Source organism: Neophocaena asiaeorientalis, unplaced genomic scaffold, assembly GCF_003031525.2.
Source record: "Neophocaena asiaeorientalis asiaeorientalis breed wild unplaced genomic scaffold, Neophocaena_asiaeorientalis_V1.1 scaffold581, whole genome shotgun sequence".
Lineage (NCBI taxonomy): Eukaryota > Metazoa > Chordata > Mammalia > Artiodactyla > Phocoenidae > Neophocaena > Neophocaena asiaeorientalis.
The window spans coordinates 2,684,179-2,705,801 of NW_020172732.1; the positions used below are offsets into that span (position 1 = coordinate 2,684,179).

The window sequence follows — 21,623 nt, forward strand, 5'->3', positions numbered from 1 at the left end:
TTTTTTTTTTTTTTTTGCGGTACGTGGGCCTCTCACAGCTGCGGCCTCTCCTGCTGCAGAGCACAGGCTCCGGACGCGCAGGCCCAGCGGCCACGGCCCATGGGCCCAGCCGCTACGCGGCACGCGGGATCCTCCCAGACTAGGGCACGAACCCGCGCCCCCTGCATCGGCAGGCGGACCCCCAACCACTGAGCCACCAGGGAAGCCCTGGACATGTTTTTAATTGATTCCACTCCATGGACATGTTTTTTTTTAAAGTATAGAATTACTTGGCCGAGCTTAAATAGAGTTCTGCTTAGAATAGATGCTGAGGGAAATATTAAACAATTTATTGAAGTACCACTGATATTTTATATACAGTGGTTTAAACTGAGTTTAAATACAGTAATAATTATTATTTTCCTTGGATTAAATTGTTTTCATTTTTAACTGAGTTTTAACTGATGCTGAGGGAAATATTAAACAATTTATTGAAGTACCACTGATATTTTATATACAGTGGTTTAAACTGAGTTTAAATACAGTAATAATTATTATTTTCCTTGGATTAAATTGTTTTCATTAGTCTCTATATTTATTCCAAATGAAGTAGCGTAAAAATTTTGTCATGAATGCCATTGATTAAAAATGGTTTTTAGTTTGTGATTCTAAGACTCAGGTTTCAGTGAAAACAGTGACAATGTCCAATAATTATTTCTAGCATTTCAAAAAGCCTGATGAAAATACTACATTGATCACAGCAAGGCTGCACCAGCTAACTGAAAGGCCAAGTGTTTTTACTTTAGCAGGCATTTTTATTGCCTTTCCATGGTTAATGTTGTTTATCTCTATAACTGGCACATAATAATTGTTTAATGTTGTTGAATGGTTTAAAGAAAATGGAAGATAGTTTGGTGGACAAAAGGATTTCAGAACATGGGGAAAATGTAATAAAAATAAAACTGGTGGTGAAAAATTTGGGAACTACTGCTACTATCAGTAATACAAATTTGGTTGTTTTGAATAATTATCATTTGTCTCTTGACTCTAAATCTGAATTAATTTATTTTGGCAGGGTATTTTAAGCCTTGAATATTGTGTGGGTATTGTTGGTGGCAAACCTAAACAGTCATATTACTTTGCTGGATTTCAAGGTTAGTGATTTAGTAAAATATATTTCTTCTCTGTTTTCTTTTAAAAGTTGGAAAGTTAATATAGGATCATCTAGAAACAGGATGATTAACGGAGCAAAATGAGTACCTTATAAATTCATCAGTCCTACCATAGCCGTTCATTTGTCATTTGGTCCACAACATAATTGGATTCTGTAAAATGTATATTTAATTTCTGTTATTGCACAAACAAGGCATAATTTATTGGTTTTACTAAACTTTAGAAGACATTGCTGCCACATTCTGGCAGTTGCTATTTATATATTTACCTTTTACCAGTTTTAGTGGTGCTAGTTGATGATAAAATGACAAGCAATATGTTCTTCCTGTCAGGATAAAGTAGTGCAATACATTTTTCATATGCAAACTGTAGAATATAATTGTGTGTTTGTGAAAGTAATTTTATCACCAAAAATTAAATGACAGTCTCATCACTTTATAAAAATTCTGCTTATACAAGCATATTTGATTATGCAAAAGTTAATCTGTCCTGTGCAAACCTATGTTTCAGTCAATGAATATCAGTCTGGCAAGCTGTTACTCCCAGATTTTTTTCAGCTATTCTACATAGAAATTGGATTGTAAGCAGTGTAATAATAAGGTGTTTTTTGAATTACTTGTCTTCTGTTTTGTCCTTGTAGATGACAGTTTGATTTACATGGATCCTCATTACTGCCAATCTTTTGTAGATGTCAGCATAAAGGATTTCCCTCTTGAGGTACTGTGGATAAAGAGCTGGTACTGTTTTCTTACCATATGAAGCAAATTCTAATTATTTAGAGATGTGCTAGGCAGCTACGCTTTTATGGTATCACAGTTACAAGTTAATAATAAATATTTTACTAATTTATAAAACCATAATACATACAACGGTCAAAGGTTAAATAATTCGTTGCTGAATTTTAATTTACAATACACTTTCTTCTTCATTTATCTTTGTCTCTAACTTGTTAGATACCCTAGCCCTACCAAAATAAATTATCAAGCCTCCAAGTAACTTTGTACATATACAGATGAATAGTACTGAAGAATTTAAAATGTTAGGTATGTTTAAAAAAAAAGGGAGAAAAAAAGAAAAATAAAGAAGATGATGGAGTTGGGTTAGAGTGACAAAGTGATTGAAGGAGCCTGCAAAATTATTTTGCTTTAATTATAGTAATTAAGTCTTAGCCTCTAGTTAAGTTTTCACGAGTATTAATTGGGTTTCTAATATTTGTTTTAGCTTTGATTTCTTAGTCTTCTTTTCATTTATGTTAATCATTTTCTGATCCAGCATTTAAAAAATTTTTTTTATTGCATTATAGTTGGTTTACAATGTTGTGTTAGTTTCAGGTATACAGCAAAGTGAATCAGTTATACATGTGCAGCACTTTTTTTTTTTTTTTTTTTTGGGGGGTACGCGAGCCCGTCACTGTTGTGGTCTCTGCTGTTGCGGAGCGCAGGCTCTGGACACGCAGGCTCAGCGGCCATGGCTCACGGGCCCAGCCACTCCACGGCATGTGGGATCTTCCCAGACCGGGGCACGAACCCGTGTCCCCTGCATTGGCAGGCGGACTCTCAACCACTGCACCACCAGGGAAGCCCCATGTGCAGCATTTTAATTCAGAAAATTTTGAGAGTGCATAAGTGAGACATGTTATTATTACGTGGTTTTGGTTCTTGTTTTCCCAGGTGATGCTTTTACAGGCTTTTAAAATAATCACTTGAGTGGCATGGATCACTAATTCTCAAGGGCTTGACAAGATGGAAGTGTGGTTTAGTACTTTGTTTTAGTAATAGCTTGCTAGCTAATATTAATACCTAATAAGTATTTAGGGGGTAGATTATGAAAATGGATAAACCACAAGATTAAAAACTGGTTTTAAAAGATACATTATAAAACAGCCTAGCATTTTTTGTAGACTGTTACCTCAACTAAAGTACAAGCGTCTTGAGGCCAGAATCAGCTTTGCTTTCTACTTCCTTCCTTCATAATATTTTGCATGTAAGCTTTAATAAATATTTCTAGTTGGCTGATGGATACTGTGGGAGGAGGCACATAGAATTGTGCTACGTGAACCACACTGTAATTCTTTTGCTGCTGCGTTGTGGTCTTGTGGCACTGATTCCTATGTCTAAGTTACGTTTCCAGTGTGTCTGTGTCAAACTGACGCCTTAAAAAAGTAAATACTTGAGATTCAGATGGAAACTAGTTCACAGTATTCTAGGATTATCTAAAATAGGCAAATTAAAAGATTATTAGTGTTGGTTATTTTGACCAGTAGAAAGAGACTATTCTTCTGATATTTTGAGAGACTCTACAAAGATGCCAGGTCAGTGAATATCCTGGTTATGTCTACACAGTCAATATTAGGAAGGTCGCAGCTCATTATTGGGAGACTGTTGCAACACTTCAGCACTTCAGTAAAAGCTTGAAGTGGGGTGAAAGTGAGAATGGAAAAGAAGAATTGATTTTAAGAGACTTTGTAAAGTAAAATTTGGTGAAATTAGGTAACTTCTTGAACGCACAGAAGCATTTATTTCTTATATATTGGGACACCAAGAAAGTGGGTTTAAGATGAGCTTTAGCAGTGAGGGTCTGTTGAACTGTGGGTTCACATTGTTAGTGGCTAGGACAGGGCAGAGTGTCAGTTGTTGGGATGAGAGGACTAGTGGATATACATTTGCTTATACATATTTATGAAGTGTGTGTGTGTATACATGCATGTATGTGTGTGTATATATTTAATAAGTTAAAATTTCTTAAACCAGAGACTATTGCTTCATGCTATTTATGATATACTTTCAGAATAACTGATTCTATCTCTTTACAAATACTGAATCTATTCTATTATTAAGGTAATATTGTATTACCGTAATATTAATATTCTATTAATAAGGTAAGAAAAACCTTATTATAGATATGTTAGTCTCTTCTGATTCCTGGGCCCCCAATTCCAAGTTTCAGGTTTTAGGAGGTTTATACAGTGGTGACTATTTTAATATATCCTAGTAAGTTCAGAGAATAGTGGCATTAAAGCTATTAGAATGATGTGATGTGATTATGTAGATAGATGAGTGAATTCATCGGTGAAAGATGTACGCTTTATGAATTACACATGTGAACTGCAGTTTGTAGGAGGTGTTTTTTAGTAAGGATGTATTCTCTACTTAGTTATCTTAGGAAGCTTTATCTAAATCACCAGAATAACACAGCTACACCTAAAAGTATTTGTTTCAGTATTATTTGTATGTTTAGGTAATAGAATCCACTATTCCATATAATAAGCCTAGAACAGGCCTAGGATTTAGTAGGTGCCTGATATCTAACTGTTTGTTTAGGCAGTGAATAAACAGTGTGTTGAAAAATGAAATAAATGGGAATTGACTCACTCTGGCCAGTTTTTTCAGAAATATATTTTATTGTCACAGAAGTGTATCTAGTGATACTTGCTAAAATGTGTTTGTGAAGTAGAAGCTGCTACTCTTAGCAGTCATCAGAATTTTAAAAATTAAAAAAGAAATCTAAGTGCATAGCTCAGATAATTATCACAAAGTGAACATAGCTATGTAATGCCACTTGGGAAAATATTTTAAAGTCTAACTTGTTTTACAGTAAACAGAAATGATTCTGAATTATAAATTAATGTTGGTTTGTTTCAGAATCTTCTTGGGTGAACAAAAGATTATAATTTAAATGGTATAAAATGCCTCTCTGTAATATGAGTCCTAGTACTCATGTAGGAACACCCAATAACAATTTCACTTTTCAGTCATCAGAGATTTATATCTGTGTTTTGGTGAATAATTTCAAAGTTCTTTGTAGGTATCAAAACAACTATGATTAACTAGTGTTTGTCATTATTATCTCTGATGATTGAGGCAATACAGTGAAATAGCACTAAGCCTATTCCGGTTTAGTCTCAGTGGTTCTTACATGAAAACTTGAATCAATACTTTAATATAATTTAGGGCACCCATGTAGACAGGTTAAAAAAATACTTTGTTTGACCGTACAGACTTTTGGTTCTTCTTTCTTATCTCCAAGTAGCAAAAACTAAATAAACATTCCTTATTATTGGCTTTGGAAGGAGTTGGGCAAATGACTATTGTTAGATACCTTGTATGTAGAATAACTTTATTGTAACTGTGACCTGGAACTGTCTGAGCCTTAAACAATAATACTCGTGTATATTGTTAACTAACAAGTTTACCTAGCTCTTCTATGCCTTTCCAGATCTGTTTTTAATATCTCTTTATAAATAAAACAGGTAAAACAATGTTAGAAAAAGTCCAACTAAGACAATACTTGTGTTGATTAGAACACTGGACGTTCCAGTTTAGCTAGGTTGGATCTCACTGTAAAGTAAGTGTTAGCTAAGCATTTCATAGAAGTCATAGTTTTGAAAACACATTTGTTTCGTCTATGCTTACTAGCATGATGTTGGATTTGAATCTAGTATGTGACTGAACTATCCGTAAGGGAAAAAAAAGCAGCTTGGAATGTATTCATTTTGCATATCCTCTGATGATAATATGGGATATTAATTGGATAACTAGGATGTATGTAAAGGGAGAGAAAAGAGTGATTTTGACTGATTCACCATGAACATAAATATGAAAGCCTATATTTTTCTGTGTTTTAATAGATAGTTTCAAGTTGAAATCCCTTAGTTTCAGGCATTAAATGTAGGGAAATTTTAAGTTTATGGGTTCATATCCAGCCTAGATTATTTCTTGAGCTTCTTCTTTAATTCAGAAATATAAAATGTGCAATGAAGAATTTCCCATACCTGTCTCCCATCTGCCCAGTTTTCTTCCTCTCCTTAAACTTGTTAATTTTTGATATCTTTACGCAAATATAAGCAAATATGAATATATATATATATATTTTTTTTTTTGGCCCTTCTTTTTCTTTTTTTTGTGGTACACGGGCCTCTCACTGTTGTGGCCTCTCCCGTGGCGGAGCACAGGCTCCGGACGCGCAGGCTCAGCGGTCATGGCTCACGGGCCCAGCCGCTCCACGGCATGTGGGATCTTCCCAGACCGGGGCACAAACCCACGTCCCCTGCATCGGCAGGCGGACTCGCAACCACTGTGCCACCAGGGAAGCCCTGGCCCTCCTTTTTAACATAAACATTTTTTTATACATACAAAAAAAGATTTGGTAGCATCAGTAATTTTTAAGGACAAGTGTCTGAGCATTCACGCAGTTCAAAAAAAAAATCTTTTGAACAAATATCCTGTGTGGGACTGAACAAGAACTTGAGGTAAAGCTCAGTAGAAGAATGGGTTGGGAGAATGTGTAATTATGTGCTAATTGTGTCAATTGCTAAAACTCTCATGTTGATCTCTTTTTATATCATTATGGAACATTTTCATGAACCAGCGTATTTGTTTACAAAGTCTTCGTATTCTTATTCAAAGGTTTATAAACACTTAAAAAATCTCTAACCAAACAGACTTAATTACACTTTCTTAGAAATAGCTAACTTGATTCTAAACCTTGTACTAGCTTATTCGTGTCTTTGTCAGAGACACATTTTTCTTCCCTTCTGCAAGTGTTAGAAATGCACACCACTTTGACACACTTCCTTTCTTTTGCAGAATGGCACTAATGTTGCATAAGGTGGAGATCTGGTGAATTGAATATACACAATGTTGGCGCTTACGTTTTACAGCTTTGGAGATTGGGAGGGATCATCTTCAGAGGAGAGACTAAAACACCATTTGAAAGCATGTTTGTAGTTTGGAGGAAAGCTAGATAGCAAATTTTAAATTAAGTAATATTTTTGTATACTTAAGTCCATCAAATAAAACTAAATTAATCCTAAAGAACTTTTAAAATTACAGACATTCCACTGCCCTTCTCCCAAAAAGATGTCATTTCGAAAAATGGATCCTAGCTGTACAATAGGATTTTACTGTCGAAATGTTCAGGACTTCAAACGAGCTTCTGAAGAAATCACTAAGGTACTTTTATTTTAAATATTATAATAATATTTGTAAATGATCTAATTTTTATTAGAGGTAGCCTATCAGAAGATAAAAATATATAATGATTCGTTTATAAAATTTCCCCTTGAATGTTAATATTATTAAGAATATTTTGAACCAGAAAATACAACTATTTGGGGATTCCTAGCTTTTGAGGATGATGAAATCACTTAGTGACCAATTGAAAGTATTGATTGCTCCACTAGGTGGCACTGTTGAAATAAAAATCTCTGCAAACTAGCCATGTGCAAGCAATTAGGTTATATTTTATTTGAAGAGGATTTTAAAAGGGCAATCAATACCTTAGGGGGTAGAAAAAAAATTAATGAAGTATTTGATCAAGCCAAATTGTGCATTATTTCTTGTTAGTCCAAGTGTTTTGATTTTTGTAAAGAGAAATGGTGTTTTTGGATTTCTCAGAACGGTTTTATCAAATGAGCTGTATTGTTACCTTCCAATAAACTTGTTTAATTTGATCTATTCTACTTATAGGATCTTGGAAATAGGTTTATTTAACTCCTCTTATTACCTTTAAACTTCTGCATTTTTCTGGCCCTTGAGTACTGCTAAAACATTTATAGGGCCATAAACTCTGTCTATATTTAGTACTTTAGAAAGTAAAAAAATTACTTATTTAGGAAGTAAGCCTAATTGGATGGCTCTCTTTATTAGTATCAATATTATAGGTTATCATTTTTTATTGTAAGTAAAACTAAAACTAGAATCATTTTTGGGAATTCTTAACTTGAGCTCAGTTCTAATATGTATACCTTATTACTGCTTTACTTCCGATTAATTTTATTCAGGAAAATAGACATAGTGGGTTGAAATTTTAGTTTTATAATGTAAAAATACAATGAAAAAAAAAAAGTTTCATTTAAGTTAGGTTTAGTTTACTTGACCTGCCATGTAAAAGAGGAAATTTAACAGGAACATGACAGAAAAATGAATGAGGAGAGGAGAAAATGAGATATGTGAGAACCTTTTCTTATTCCTCATTTCTCACAGTTGTCATCTTTTCATTCTTCTTTTCAACCTGAAAGGCCAAGTGAACATAAGAAAATATGTTTTCTCCATTTTCCCCTCTTTTATTACTTGAAATTAGTATATACATTTATATATTTTAGTTTGACAATTCTCTGGCTTTATGAAGTATCATGTACGTGCTAAAATATACAAATACAGATATATGGTAATATAGATTGGTGTTAATGAACATTTTCCATTAAAAAGTCCCATTTATGTTTCCATTAGTTTATTTTTTATCTAGGTTGAAATAAGTATATTTAGAGCAGTGATGTAGTCTACCTCTGGAATAGAAAAAAGCCCAAATTACTGTTACCAAATTGAGAAAAACAATATTCATAAATGAGTTGCATGTTGATATTTTCTGATTAAAAACAGATAGTTTTGTGGTTTTATACTAATAGTTTTTACACTGGAAAACTACTTAGAAGTTATTGCTCTTGATGCATCTAAGTAATATGCAGTATTAAAGCAATGAGAAACCATGTTGAAATATAATATGGAAGTACTGAGAATTTTGCCAGAGTCAATTAACTTTGCTTTAATTATACTGTTGTTCTTAAGTTAATAGCTTTTTGGTAGCAGTATCAAAACCTCACTTTGTCAGTTAATAACTTGATAATTTACTTTTGCTTGGAAGATTGTAAGTTAAGCAATTTTCCTTCTTAAAAACTGAATTCAGCATTTTTAGTTAAACTGTTATTTTGTTCTTTGAAAATTAAAACATCTTAAATTATTTGTTTCTACATAGGATATTTTCAGTTTTCTCATTTTGAAATTGAGCCCAGGTAGTCCAGGTTCTCATGTTTAATTTGTAATGCTATATGAATGAATATTCTAATGCTTATGCCACATGAGTTTTAAAATGTTAATAAAAATTGTTAAATTAATTCAGTGTTTAGCAGAGCTCAGTCCAGCAAGTATCTGAATAACTGTCATGTTGAAAACACAAAATGACCAAGGCTTTGCCCTCAAGTAGCATTTATAGTTCAGGAGGCGGCATAAGACAAGTAGACATGTATTACATTGAATATGATAAGCATTCATACAGAAATAGAAATAAATCGATAGGGTAAGGAGGAGTGTTAAAATGAGAGCGATGTTGCATCCAAGTCAAAGTTCTTTATTGTGATGGTGATATTTAATATGAGCCCTAAAGTGTAGGCTTAATTTCTGTTGGCTAAGGGAGAAGGGGGAGGGTACGTCAAGCAGAGGAGATAACAAGAGGAAAAGTATTGGAAAAGAAAAATGTAGAGCATCTCTAGAGAATGGCAAATAGTCCAATTTGTTAGGTGCCATGGATACATATAGGGCACAATTTTTTGTCTTCTGATTGCACAAATCAGAATCCCTAGAGGTATGGCCTGGGAGCCTCCATTTCTAACAAACTTCACAAGTAATCTTGTACACCAAATTTGAGAACCACTAGTATAAGACAGTGCAACCTAAAGTGTGATACTTGATGTTTTAAGTGACCCTGGGACAAATATTGATACTTACATATGTATATTCATATTAGAAAAGAATAGCTGGCTTATTAAACATGTGGTTTCCTACTTATCATTGACCTGTACAAGGCTACTGGGGTTAAAATTATGAAAAGAAAATTATTCATTAATTGTAATAGAGATGGCATATATAGTGAAAATAAGGAAGGAGGTATATAAATGTCCAAGGCTTGGGAAACACTGCTATAGGAAATAGTGAAGGATGAGGCTAGAAAAGGAGGTTGAAATAATATTGTGGAGAGTATTGAATGCCAGACTGAAGAAGTTTGTACTTTGCAATATGTTCATTTTATTAAATTAGTTTTTGAAAATTTCAAGCATATGGAAATATAGAGGATAGAATAATAAATGGCCATGTGCTACCTCTAAGCTTAAGGGAGAAAAAAATACCCCACGTATATAATCAAAGTGTATTACCCTTCCCCAATCTTATTCCCTTATTTCCTTCCCAGTGGTAGCCACTATCCTAAATTAGTGTAAATTAGTATACTTGATGTATCTGTAAACAACATACACTGTTTTTTTTGTATGTTCTTACACTTGTCATTAATTATATATTCATATAAAAATGTTATGTATCCTTTTGCAATTTGCTTTTTCATTTGATAGTGACTTGGAGATTATATCTATTCATGTTGGTCTAGCTTATTCATTTAAACTGCTAAATAGTAGTACATTTTACAGTATACTACATTTTTGTTTTCATCTTTATTGGAGTATAATTGCTTTACAATGGTGTGTTAGTTTCTGCTTTACAACAAAGTGAATCAGTCATACATATACATATGTTCCCATATCTCCTCCCTCTTGCATCTCCCTCCCTCCCACCCTCCCTATCTTACCCCTCCAGGCAGTCACAAAGCACTGAGCTGATATTCCTGTGCTATGTGGCTGCTTCCCACTAGCTATCTACCTTACGTTTCGTAGTGTATATATGTCCATGCCTCTCTCTCGCAGAAAAATATGGAATGCTTTACAAATTTGCGTGTCATCCTTGAGCAGGGGCCATGCTAATCTTCTCTGTATCGTTCCAATTTTAGTATATGTGCTGCCAAAGGGAGCACTACAGTATACTACATTTAAAAACATGTATTTATTGAATTTTTTGAAGTATAGTTGATTTACAATGTTACATTAATGTCTGCTGTACAGTTGTACATATATATGTATATATATTCTTTTATACATGTATATTCTCAGTTGTACATATATATACTTTTTTGTATTCTTTTCCATTATGGTTTATCACAGGATATTGAATATAGTTCCCTGTGCTGTACAGTAGGACCTTGTTGTTTGTTTATTTATTTATTGAGGTAGAGATGTTGAACATCTTTTCATATCTGTTGGCCAATCGGCATGTCTTCTTTAAAGAAACAGCTATTTAGGTTTTCTCCCCAGTTTTTGATTGGGTTGTTTGTTTTATTTGATATTGAGTAGTATGAGCTGTTTGTACATTTTAGATATTAACCCCTTGTCAGGTGCATCGTTTGCAAATATTTTCTCCCATTCTGTGGGTTGTCTTTTAATTTTGTTGATGGTTTCCTTTGCTGTGCAAAAACTTATAAGTTTGTTTAGGTCCCGTTTGTTTACTTTTGCTTTTATTTCTTTTGTCTTGGGAGACTGATCTAAGAAAATATTGCTATGATTTATGTCGAAGAATGTTTTGTCTGTGTTCTCTTCTAGGAGTTTTATGGTGTCATGTCCTGTATTTAGGTCTTTAAGACATTTTGATTTTGTTTTGTATATATGGTTTGAGGGAGTGTTCTAATTTCACTGATTTATGTGAGGCTGTCCAGCTTTCCCAGCACCACTTGCTGAAGGGATTGTCTTTTCTCCATTGTATATTCTTGCTTCCTTTGTTATAGATTAATTGACAGTAGGTGTGTGGGTTTACTTCTGGGCTCTCTATTCTGTTCCATCTATCTATGTGTCTGTTTCTCTGCCAATACCATGCTGTTTTGATTACTGTAGCTTTGTAGTATTGTCTGAAGTCTGGGAGGGTTTTGCCTCCAGCTTTGTTCTTTTCCCTCAGGAATGCTTTGGCAACTCTGGGTCTTTTGTGGTTGCATATAAATTTTAGTATTATTTCCTCTGGTTCTGTGAAAAATGTCTTGGATAATTTGATAGGGATTGCATTAAATCTGTAGATTGCTTTGAGTAGTACAGCCTTTTAACAATATTAATTCTTTCAATCCAAGAGCATGAGATATCTTTCCATTTCTTTAAATCATCTTCAGTTTCCTTTATCAGAGTTTTATAGTTTTCAGTGTATAGGTCTTTCACCTAGGATGCTGCCATTTTAGGTTAGCACTACAATTCATTTCCTTCTAATCTTTTTTCTTTCTTTTTTTAATAATTGTGTTTTTTCTTTTTATATTGAATTATAATTGACATACAATATTAGACTAGTTTCAGTTGTACAACATGGTGATTCAATATTTTTACACATTATGAAGTGATCACCATGATAAGTCCAGTTACCATCTGTCACCATACAGAGTAATTACAATATTATAGACTATATTCCCCATGGTGTAGAATACATCCCTGTGACTTTTTTATTTTATTTAATTAATTAATTTATTTATTTAAACATCTTTATTGGAGTATAATTGCTTTACAATGGTTTGTTAGTTTCTGCTTTATAACAAAGTGAATCAGTTATAGCCCTGCCTCGTATCCTCAAGTCCATTCTCCAGTAGGTCTGTGTCTTTATTCCTATCTTGCCCCTAGTTCTTCATGACCTTTTTTTTATTATTATTCCATATATATGTTAGCATACAGTATTCGTTTTTCTCTTTCTGACTTATTTCATTCTATATGACAGACTCTAGGTCCATCCACCTCACTACAGATAACTCAATTATGGCTGTCTCTTCTCCATTTTATATTCTCGCCTCCTTTATCAAAGATAAGGTGACCATATGTGCGTGGGTTTATCTCTGTGCTTTCTATCCTGTTCCATTGATCTATCTTTCTGTTTTTGTGCCAGTACCATACTGTCTTGATTACTGTAGCTTTGTAGTATAGTCTGAAGTCAGGGAGCCTCCAGCTCCGTTTTTCTTTCTCAAGATTACTTTGGTTATATGGGGTTTTTTGTGTTTTCATACAAATTGTGAAATTTTTTGTTCAAATCTGTGAAAAATGCCAGTGGTAGTTTGATGGGGATTGCATTGAATCTGTAGATTGCTTTGGGTAGTAGAGTCATTTTCACAATGTTGATTCTTCCAATCCAAGAACATGGTATATCTCTCCATCTCTTTGTATCATCTTTAATTTCTTTCATCAGTATCTTATGATTTTCTGCATACAGGTCTTTTGTCTCCTTAGGTAGGTTTATTCCTAGATATTTTATTCATTTTGTTGCAGGGGTAAATGAGAGTGTTTTCTTAATTTCACTTTCAGATTTTTCATCATTAGTGTATAGGAATGCCAGAGATTTCTGTGCATTAATTTTGTATTCTGCCACTTTACCAAATTCATTGATTAACTCTAGTAGTTTTCTGGTGACATCTTTAGGATTCTCTATGTATAGTATCATGTCATCTGCAAACAATGACTGTTTTACTTCTTCTTTTCCAATTTGTATTCCTTTTATTTCTTTTGCTTCTCTGATTGCCATGGCTAGGACTTCCAAAACTGTGCTGAATAATAGTGGCGAGAGTGGACATCCTTTTCTTGTTTCTGATCTTAGAGGAAATGCTTTCAGTTTTTCACCATTGCGAATGGTGTTTGCTGTGGGTTTTTAATATATGGACTTTATTATGTTGAGGTAGGGTCCGTCTGTGCCCACTCCCTGGAGAGTTTTTGATCATAAATAGGTGTTGAATTTTGTGAAAAGCTTTTTCTGCATTTATTGAGATGATCATTTGGTTTTTATTCTTCAGTTTATTAATATTGGTGTATCACATTGATTTTTTTTAACATTTCTATTGGAGTATAATTGCTTTACAATGTTGTGTTAGTTTCTGCTGTATAACAAAGTGAATCAGCTATATCACATTGATTGATTTGCATATATTGAAGAATCCTTGCATCCCTGGGTTAAATCCCACTATCATGGTGTATGATCCTTTTAATGTGCTGTTGGATTATGTTTGCTAGTATTTTGTTGAGGATTTTTGCATCTATATTCATCAGTGATATTGGCCTATAGTTTTCTTCTTTGGTAACATCTTTGTCTAGTTTTGGTATCAGGGTAGTGGTGACCTCATAGAATGAGTTTGGGAGTGTTCCTCCCTCTGCTATATTTTGGAAGAGTTTGAGAACCATAGGTGTTAGCTCTCCTCTAAATGTTTGATAGAATTCGCCTGTGAAGCCATCTGGTCCTGGGCTTTTGTTTGTTGGAACTTTTTTTTTTTTTCTTTTTGCGGTACACAGGCCTCTCACTGTTGTCGCCTCTCCCATTGTGGAGCACAGGCTCCGGACGCGCAGGCTCAGTGGCCATGGCTCATGGGCCCAGCTGCTCCATGGCATGTGGGATCTTCCCGGACCGGGGCACGAACCCGTGTCCCCTGCACCGGCAGGCGGACTCTCAACCACTGTGCCACCAGGGAAGCCCTGTTGGAACATTTTTAATCACAGTTTCAATTTCAGTGCTTGTGATTGGCCTGTTTATATTTTCTATTTCTTCCTGGTTCAGTCTGGTAAGGTTGTGCTTTTCTAAAAATTTGTCCATTTCTTCCAGGTTGTCCATTTTATTGGCATAGAGTTGCTTGTAGTAGTCTCTTAAGATGCTTTGTATTTCTTTGGGGTCCATTGTAACTTCTCCTTTTTCATTTCTAATTTTATTGATTTGAGTCCTTTCCCTCTTCTTGATGAGTCTGGCTAAATGTTTATCAATTTTGTTTATCTTCTCAAAGAACCGGCTTTTAGTTTTATTGATCTTTCCTATTGTTTTCTTTGTTTCTATTTCATTTATTTCTGCTCTGATCTTTATGATTTCTTTCCTTCTGCTGACTTTGGGTTTTGTTTGTTCTTCTCTCTCTAGTTCCTTTAGGTGTAAGTTTAGATTGTTTATTTGGAATTTTTCTTGTTTCTTGAGGTAGGATTTTATTGCTATAAACTTCCCTCTTAGAAGTTCCTTTGCTGCATCCCATAGGTTTTGGATCGTTGTGTTTTCATTGTCATTTGTCTCTAGGTACTTTCTGATTTCCTCTTTGATTTCTTCAGTGATCTCTTGGTTATTTAGTAATGTATTGTTTAGCCTCCATGTGTTTGTGTTTTTTTATGTTTTCTTCCCTGTAATTTATTTCTATTCTCATAGCATTGTGGTCGGAAAAGATGCTTGATAGATTTCAATTTTCTTAAATTTACCAAGGCTTGATTTGTGACCGAAGATGTGATCTATCCTGGAGAATGTTCTGTGCGCACTTGAGACGAAAGTGTAATCTGCTGTTTTCAGATGGAATGTCCTATAAATATTAGTTAAATCTGTGTGGTCTGTTGTGTCATTTAAAGCTTGTGTTTTCTTATTTATTTTCTGTCTGGATGATCTGTGCACTGGTGTAAGTGAGGTGTTAGGTTACCCCAGTATTACTGTGTTACTGTCAATTTCCTCTTTTATAGCTGTTAGCATTTGCCTTATGTATTGAGGTGCTCCTATGTTGGGTGCATATATATTTATAATTGTTATATGTTCTTGGATTGATCCCTTGGTCATTATGTAGTATCCTTACTTGTCTCTTGTAACATTCTTTATTTTAAAGTCTATTTTGTCTTATATGAGTATTGCTACTCCAGCTTTCTTTTGATTTCCATTTGCATGGAAAATTTTTTCATCACTTTACTTTCAGTCTGTATGTGTCCCTAGGTCTGCAGTGGGTCTCCTATAAACAGCATATATATGTGTCTTGTATTTTTATCTATTCAGGAAGACTGTGTCTTTTGGTTGGAGCATTTAATCCATTCATATTTAAGGTAATTATCGACATGTATGTTCCTATTACCATTTTCTTAATTGTTTTGGGTTTGTTTTTGTAGGTCCTTTTCTTCTCTTGTGTTTCCCACTTAGAGAAGTTCCTTTAGCATTTGTTGTAGAGCTGGTTTGGTGGTGCTGAATTCTCTTCGCTTTTGCTTGTCTGTAAAGCTTTTGATTTCTCCATCGAATCTGAATGAGATCCTCGCTGGGTAGAATAATCTCGGTTGTAGGTTCTTCCCTCTCTTTAAATATATCATGCCACTCCCTTCTGGCTTGTAGAGTTTCTGCTGAGAAATCAGCTGTTAACCTTATGGGAGTTACATTGTATGTTATTTGTCATTTTTCCCTTGCTGCTTTCAATAATTCACTTTGTGTTTAATTTTTGTCAATTTGATTACTATGTGTCTTGGCGTGTTTCTCCTTGGGTTTATCCTGCCTGGGACTCTCAGCGCTTCCTGGGCTTGCTGGCTGTTTCCTTTCCCATGTTAGGGAAGTTTTTGACTATAATCTCTTCAAATATTTTCTCTGGTCCTTTCTCTGTCTCTTCTTCTGGGACCCCTATAATGTGAATGTTAGTGCATTTAATGTTGTCCCAGAGGTCTCTTAGGCTGTCTTCATTTCTTTTCATTCTTTTTTCTTTATTCTGTTCTGTGGCAGTGAATTCCACCATTCTGTCTTCCAGGTCACTTATCCGTTCTTCTACCTCAGTTATTCTGCTATTGATTCTGTCTAGTATATTTTTGATTTCAGATGTTGTGTTGTTCATCTCTGTTTGTTTGTTCTTTAATTCTTCTAGATCTTTGTTAAACATTTCTTGCATCTTCTCAGTCTTTGCCTCCATTCTTTTTCCAAGGTCTAGGACCATGTTCACTATCATTATTCTGAATTCTTTTTCTGGAAGGTTACCTCTATCCACTTCATTTAGTTGTTTTTCTGGGGTTTTATCTTATTCCCTCCTCTGATACATAGTCCTCTGCTTTTCATTTTGTCTATCTTTCTGTGAATGTGGTTTTCATTCCACAGGCTGCAGGATTGTAGCCCAGTATTTATTATGTAATGTTAAAGGAAAAACAGGATAAACACTATATATAAAATTTAATCTCAGTTTTGTTAAAGTAATTTTAAACATGTACTTTAAAAAGTCTAGACGGAAATACAACAAAATATTAAATATTTCCCCAAGTTATTAAATGTCTTTCATTATCTTTATTTGTATCAATTGATATAATACCCCAAGTCATATAGATAACCTAATTTGGAATTTTCTTTGTGTAGATTTTATATTATCCATTATGGAGGGACCTTAATGTTTTGACAGTGCATCCTATTTTGTAGTATAAAAAAGAAAACTAAACTTTTCCCTTCTAATAGAAGTTCAAATCAATGGTTATTCTTAAAAAAAAAAGTCTAAAAAATTCTTGATATGGTGCTTAGAGCTTTGAAAAGCATTTGAAAGGCGTCTTGATTTTGAAAGAAAGGATGAAGACATGATAATGTTAGCTTTGCGTGTTGAGTTGAAAATGATACAATGATACCTGCTTGTTAGATACTGGACTTTTATAAGTGATGTTAAATGAATATAAAATGGTAACAATTTTGGACTGTATTCCACCTATTGGCTCGAGGTGAAAGATGATTGATCAGATGCCGGCCCCCTCTGTCTCTTACTTTTCATTTCCACATTTTTGCCCTTCTCTCTACCTTTTTTATTTTTAGAATGTAAGTTAAATGAATTTGAGAAGTGTAAAAAGTAGGAGCACAATATGAATTATAGGATCAATCATATTTCATCATATCTGGTTTTTTAAGTACTTGATTGTTTTTAAATGGTTCACTTCCACTCAATTAGAAAATGGATTTCATATTAACTGTCTCATTGAAATATTTTAAATTTAACATTGTATCTGTATCCTAGGGCTACATATTTATTTTAGCCAAGAGAATCTATAAATGTAATATATAAGAATTTGATGAGCCTTCAGTTGAATATCAACATTTGAGAGAATTTAGTTTTTACTGCTAAAATTATCCTTAAATTATATTTAATTGATCATTATTAATGATGTATAAGTACTATCGATATTTTTTCAGCATTCTTTGTAACTCACATAAACTTTTCAGAATCCTTCTTATACGTCCTGGTTACCTATAGAAATGTTTATTTCTATAAAAACATCCTTCACTCAAAAATTTTTATTCACCTTAAAATGAAAATTGTTTTAATTTTTTAATAGACTTTGTTTAACAGAAATATTTAAATGGTTTAGAATGGGTTGTTGGCTTGTCAACGAATCCCAAATTGACAGAGGTTATATAAAGGTTGTTGGTGTTCTCACAAAATTCCAGGTATTACTTATTTTACTTCTAAATTGTGTAATGTAACTTTAGAAGGTAATATGTAAAGTGTGGATTGTTACTGTGTAGAAGAATACTGTTTTTCATCTTAACTAGATTATTGCAGAAATACATTTTTTAATATAGAAATCTTTGAAAAGACCAAACTTGATTTTAAAAAATAACTTTTTATTGCTTTTGGTCATCCTAACATTTCTCTGAGATAAGGAGATTCAATAACTTTGTCCGAGTTTTATAGGTGATACTCAGGTAGAGTGATTTGTCAAAGATCACATCAAAGTTAAGTTGTAGAAGTGAGATTAGAATGGACCTTTTGACTTAGTTTAATTTTTTTTTTCTGTGTTATGGTACTAAACAGTCATTCACAGTATTTTACCATAATCAGTGATACCATTTTGTTTTATTGTCTATTACCACCAATAGAAGATAAATCTTAACTCACTAGTAAGCCTTCAAACAAATGTGACCAAAAGACTTTACTTTTGGGGGTTTTGGGTAGGAATGATAATATAGTTAATTTCTGATGGTCTAATCCTAATGGGGAAGTAGGTATTTAGCGATAAATAAACTATACAATGCTGATCAACTTTTGTCTTTTAGCCAGAACAGTAAAGCAGTAGCACTGGATAAATGTAAATGAGAGAAGCTAACAAGAGAGATTCAGGGCTAAAACATTAGATTTCATCAGGTCCTACTGTGTACTATTGCATCCAATAAGGGATTCTTCTGTTCTTTCTGTTACAGATGCTGAAAATTTCTTCTAAGGAGAAATATCCCTTATTTACTTTTGTAAATGGTCATTCCAGAGACTATGATTTTACATCTACTACAACCAATGAAGAAGACCTTTTCTCAGAGGACGAAAAGAAAAGATTAAAAAGATTTAGCACAGAAGAGTTTGTCTTGCTGTAAAGATTAGCACATTTGTGCTTGATGAGAAGAAATCCTTTGAAGGAAGCAAAATGAAGAGAAACAAGTATACTTGAAACTGGTTTATTTTCACAAATACCTTAATTTTATACGTTCTTTAAAAAAAGAACATTTGAAAATATACAAGTTTTAAAGATATTTTTTTGAAAGAGAAATGATTCAGTGAATCTTGATTTCTAATAAATATCAAGTGATTCTGGCTGCATTCCTGTTTCCCTAAGATCTGCTAATGATAACTCTACCTTAACTGCAAGTCTTCCAGTCTTCAAATTCTTCCACCTGGGTCCAGTATTCTCCTGAAGGTTTTGTGATGTTGGGCCCCAAAATAGGATCACCAAATAGTTTCAAAAGCTTCAGATTATACTAATGACCAGAAGAGCAGAGAATGAATCTTCAGTGCTGCCTAAGCCTCCTGATATTAATGCAACCAAAGGATGCTTTTGGATGTATCTTGATATATTAAATAGTAATTTTTAGCTGTGATATGATACAATTACATAAGCAGAATTTTGAGTTAAGGTAATACTTAGCAGTATGATTTTACAATGGCACCTCATTTTACTTGCTGTTGAGCCTTGTCTGAGCAGTGAAGGTAAAGTATTGGTTTTCCCTACAGATTTAAAGTTTATGTTATTAATAATAACTACATCCAATCTAACAGATAAAGGCAAAATTGTTTGTTTCCTATCTCAAAAATGAAATTTTATGGAAACTCTACTTATTATGCAGTTTTAAAATCTAAAGATAAGTACCAGGAAAGGTATCAGTAGATGCCCCCCATGTGATTTTTGCTATTTGTATAAATCAGTGCAGTGGTGTTTAGAAGCTGAGGCCATCTATATGGTAAATCTGCCTTAACTGTGTTATGTATTGCTCAAAGGCAAATATGTGATATAAAAGTATGAGTTATTATTGAGCCAGGTTTATAAAATAAGTACTTTAATAAAGATGTAAGAACATAAAATGCCTTTGTTTTGGTTTTAATGGGATTATTTTAATCCTTTCATTTGAAAAATCATTGTCTCAAATGAATTCTGTTTATTTATAATGAAGGCAAATAATATTGTTGCTTTGAAAGCCAGTATTAACTTATTTTATGAAGCTTCCATGTTTCAGTGTGAAAAGGTGACTTATAAAGACATAAAATTGTGTATCATTTAAAGTCATTGATTTTTTCCCTTCAGGAAGCCTATTTGTTAGGTTTAGAGTTACATGCAAAACTGAAAGAGGGTGGGCAGATAGATTGCTTTGGTATGCCTGATGAGAGAAATCAGGTTTGGCATTTCCTGGTGAAGATAGTTTATTGAATTCAAAAAATAGTCAGTAATCTAAAATTTTCCTTTACCCTAGATGAAATCTGGACAAGTTAAGTATGGTACTGATTTTCGTAGAATGCGAAAGCAGTACAGGTACAACAAGAAGCCAGTGGTATGCCTGATTTTATACACTGCAGCTCCCTCGTCTAAAGTACTGCAATTTGTTGTTCCTATACACCTGCAGTAGTCACAGGATTCTACAACAAACACATCAAATGAGAGCACCATATCTTCAAACAAATCAGAACTGACTGTAAGTGTTCTCTTACAAGGATTATATACAAGCTTAGAATTACAGGATAGCATTCTGTTATTTTCACAGCATATTTGGGGATGAGACAAAATTACACCTGGACAAAGTTGAGGTGAGAGGAGGGAGAAACTTCCTTTACATTGCATTATATTGAAAATACTCAGAATATTGCACAGACAAGATAGATCTTACAATACAATCATCCCCATGACTGAGAATAAATGGTTAGGATCAGAAATTATTAGAATAATATGCATATAAAAAGTATTCAACAATATGTATGAATGAATGCATGCATTCATGAAAATTGAGAGATAGGCTGATGGATTTATTTTGCCTATTAATAATAAAAAAATCAGCTTCAGCCAAGGACCAGCCAAAAGTTGTGCTAATCTTTTACTGGAAAGACAGCAACAAAACTACATCATTAGATTTAGAATAGAGGTTTCAGACTTTGTTTTGAACACAGATTTCATTTAAAGTTCTGACAGCCAGTAAATTCAGTCAATAAAGCTATTGGATGATCTCTTTCAGCCTGGAATAAAAGAAAGTAAAAAGAGACAAGATTCTAAAGTGGGTGTTCTGATAGGAGGATCCTCCATCATTAAGATACTAGATTTTACCATTAACATATCAAAAATGAATTTAAAAAATTTTTGATGTGACTTTTTGGTGGCAAAGGTTTCTTTTCTCTCTTCTTCATAAAATTTGACACTTTGAATCCCCTTTTGTCAATGTATTAACCACCAGCAGGCAATCTTGAGAGTCATCATTTGGTGAATGACTGAATGAAAAGATCCTTTATAGTGTAAGTCTGTGCAAAAGAATTTCCCAGAGGTATCCATTTTTCTGTTTTTACATTAAACCAACTCCATTGAATTTGTATTAGTGAGACGACAACATTAGAAGATTAAAAATTCTGTTAACCTTAGGATTTAGCATTGTCCAAGGGCAAACATATCTAAAAATATATATGTTAATGTCATCTTATTTTTAGGAGAATGGAAACAAACTACATGTTTGTATTAGGTAGAAAAATTATTGTGCTACCTTCTAACCAATTCCTTCAGAAATTTAGAAACTCAGTTTTCCCCTATTTTAAGTCAATAGTCCAGATATCGCTGTCATTCAAGAATGAATCCCCAAAAAATTCTACAGAGAATTATCTTTCATTTATAATGTTAT

At 33.6% G+C, this 21,623-nt stretch overlaps 1 protein-coding gene and 1 non-coding gene across 2 annotated transcripts in view; one reads left to right on the forward strand and one right to left on the reverse strand.

Moving 5' to 3' along the window:
- The window catches only part of ATG4C (autophagy related 4C cysteine peptidase), an 83,059-nt gene extending 63,226 nt beyond the window's left edge, over positions 1 to 19,833 (forward strand). Inside the window, exons 8-11 of the mRNA XM_024740416.1 lie at positions 1,055 to 1,133; positions 1,793 to 1,869; positions 6,984 to 7,103; positions 18,684 to 19,833. Coding sequence (XP_024596184.1) covers positions 1,055 to 1,133; positions 1,793 to 1,869; positions 6,984 to 7,103; positions 18,684 to 18,851 — 444 coding nt within the window. The 3' untranslated portion in view covers positions 18,852 to 19,833. The remainder of the gene's footprint in view (positions 1 to 1,054; positions 1,134 to 1,792; positions 1,870 to 6,983; positions 7,104 to 18,683) is intronic.
- On the reverse strand, positions 10,619 to 10,725 carry LOC112396645 (U6 spliceosomal RNA). Its single transcript, XR_003002609.1, has one exon. It is a non-coding gene; the product is annotated as a U6 spliceosomal RNA (small nuclear RNA).
- Positions 19,834 to 21,623: the final 1,790 nt, after the last annotated feature.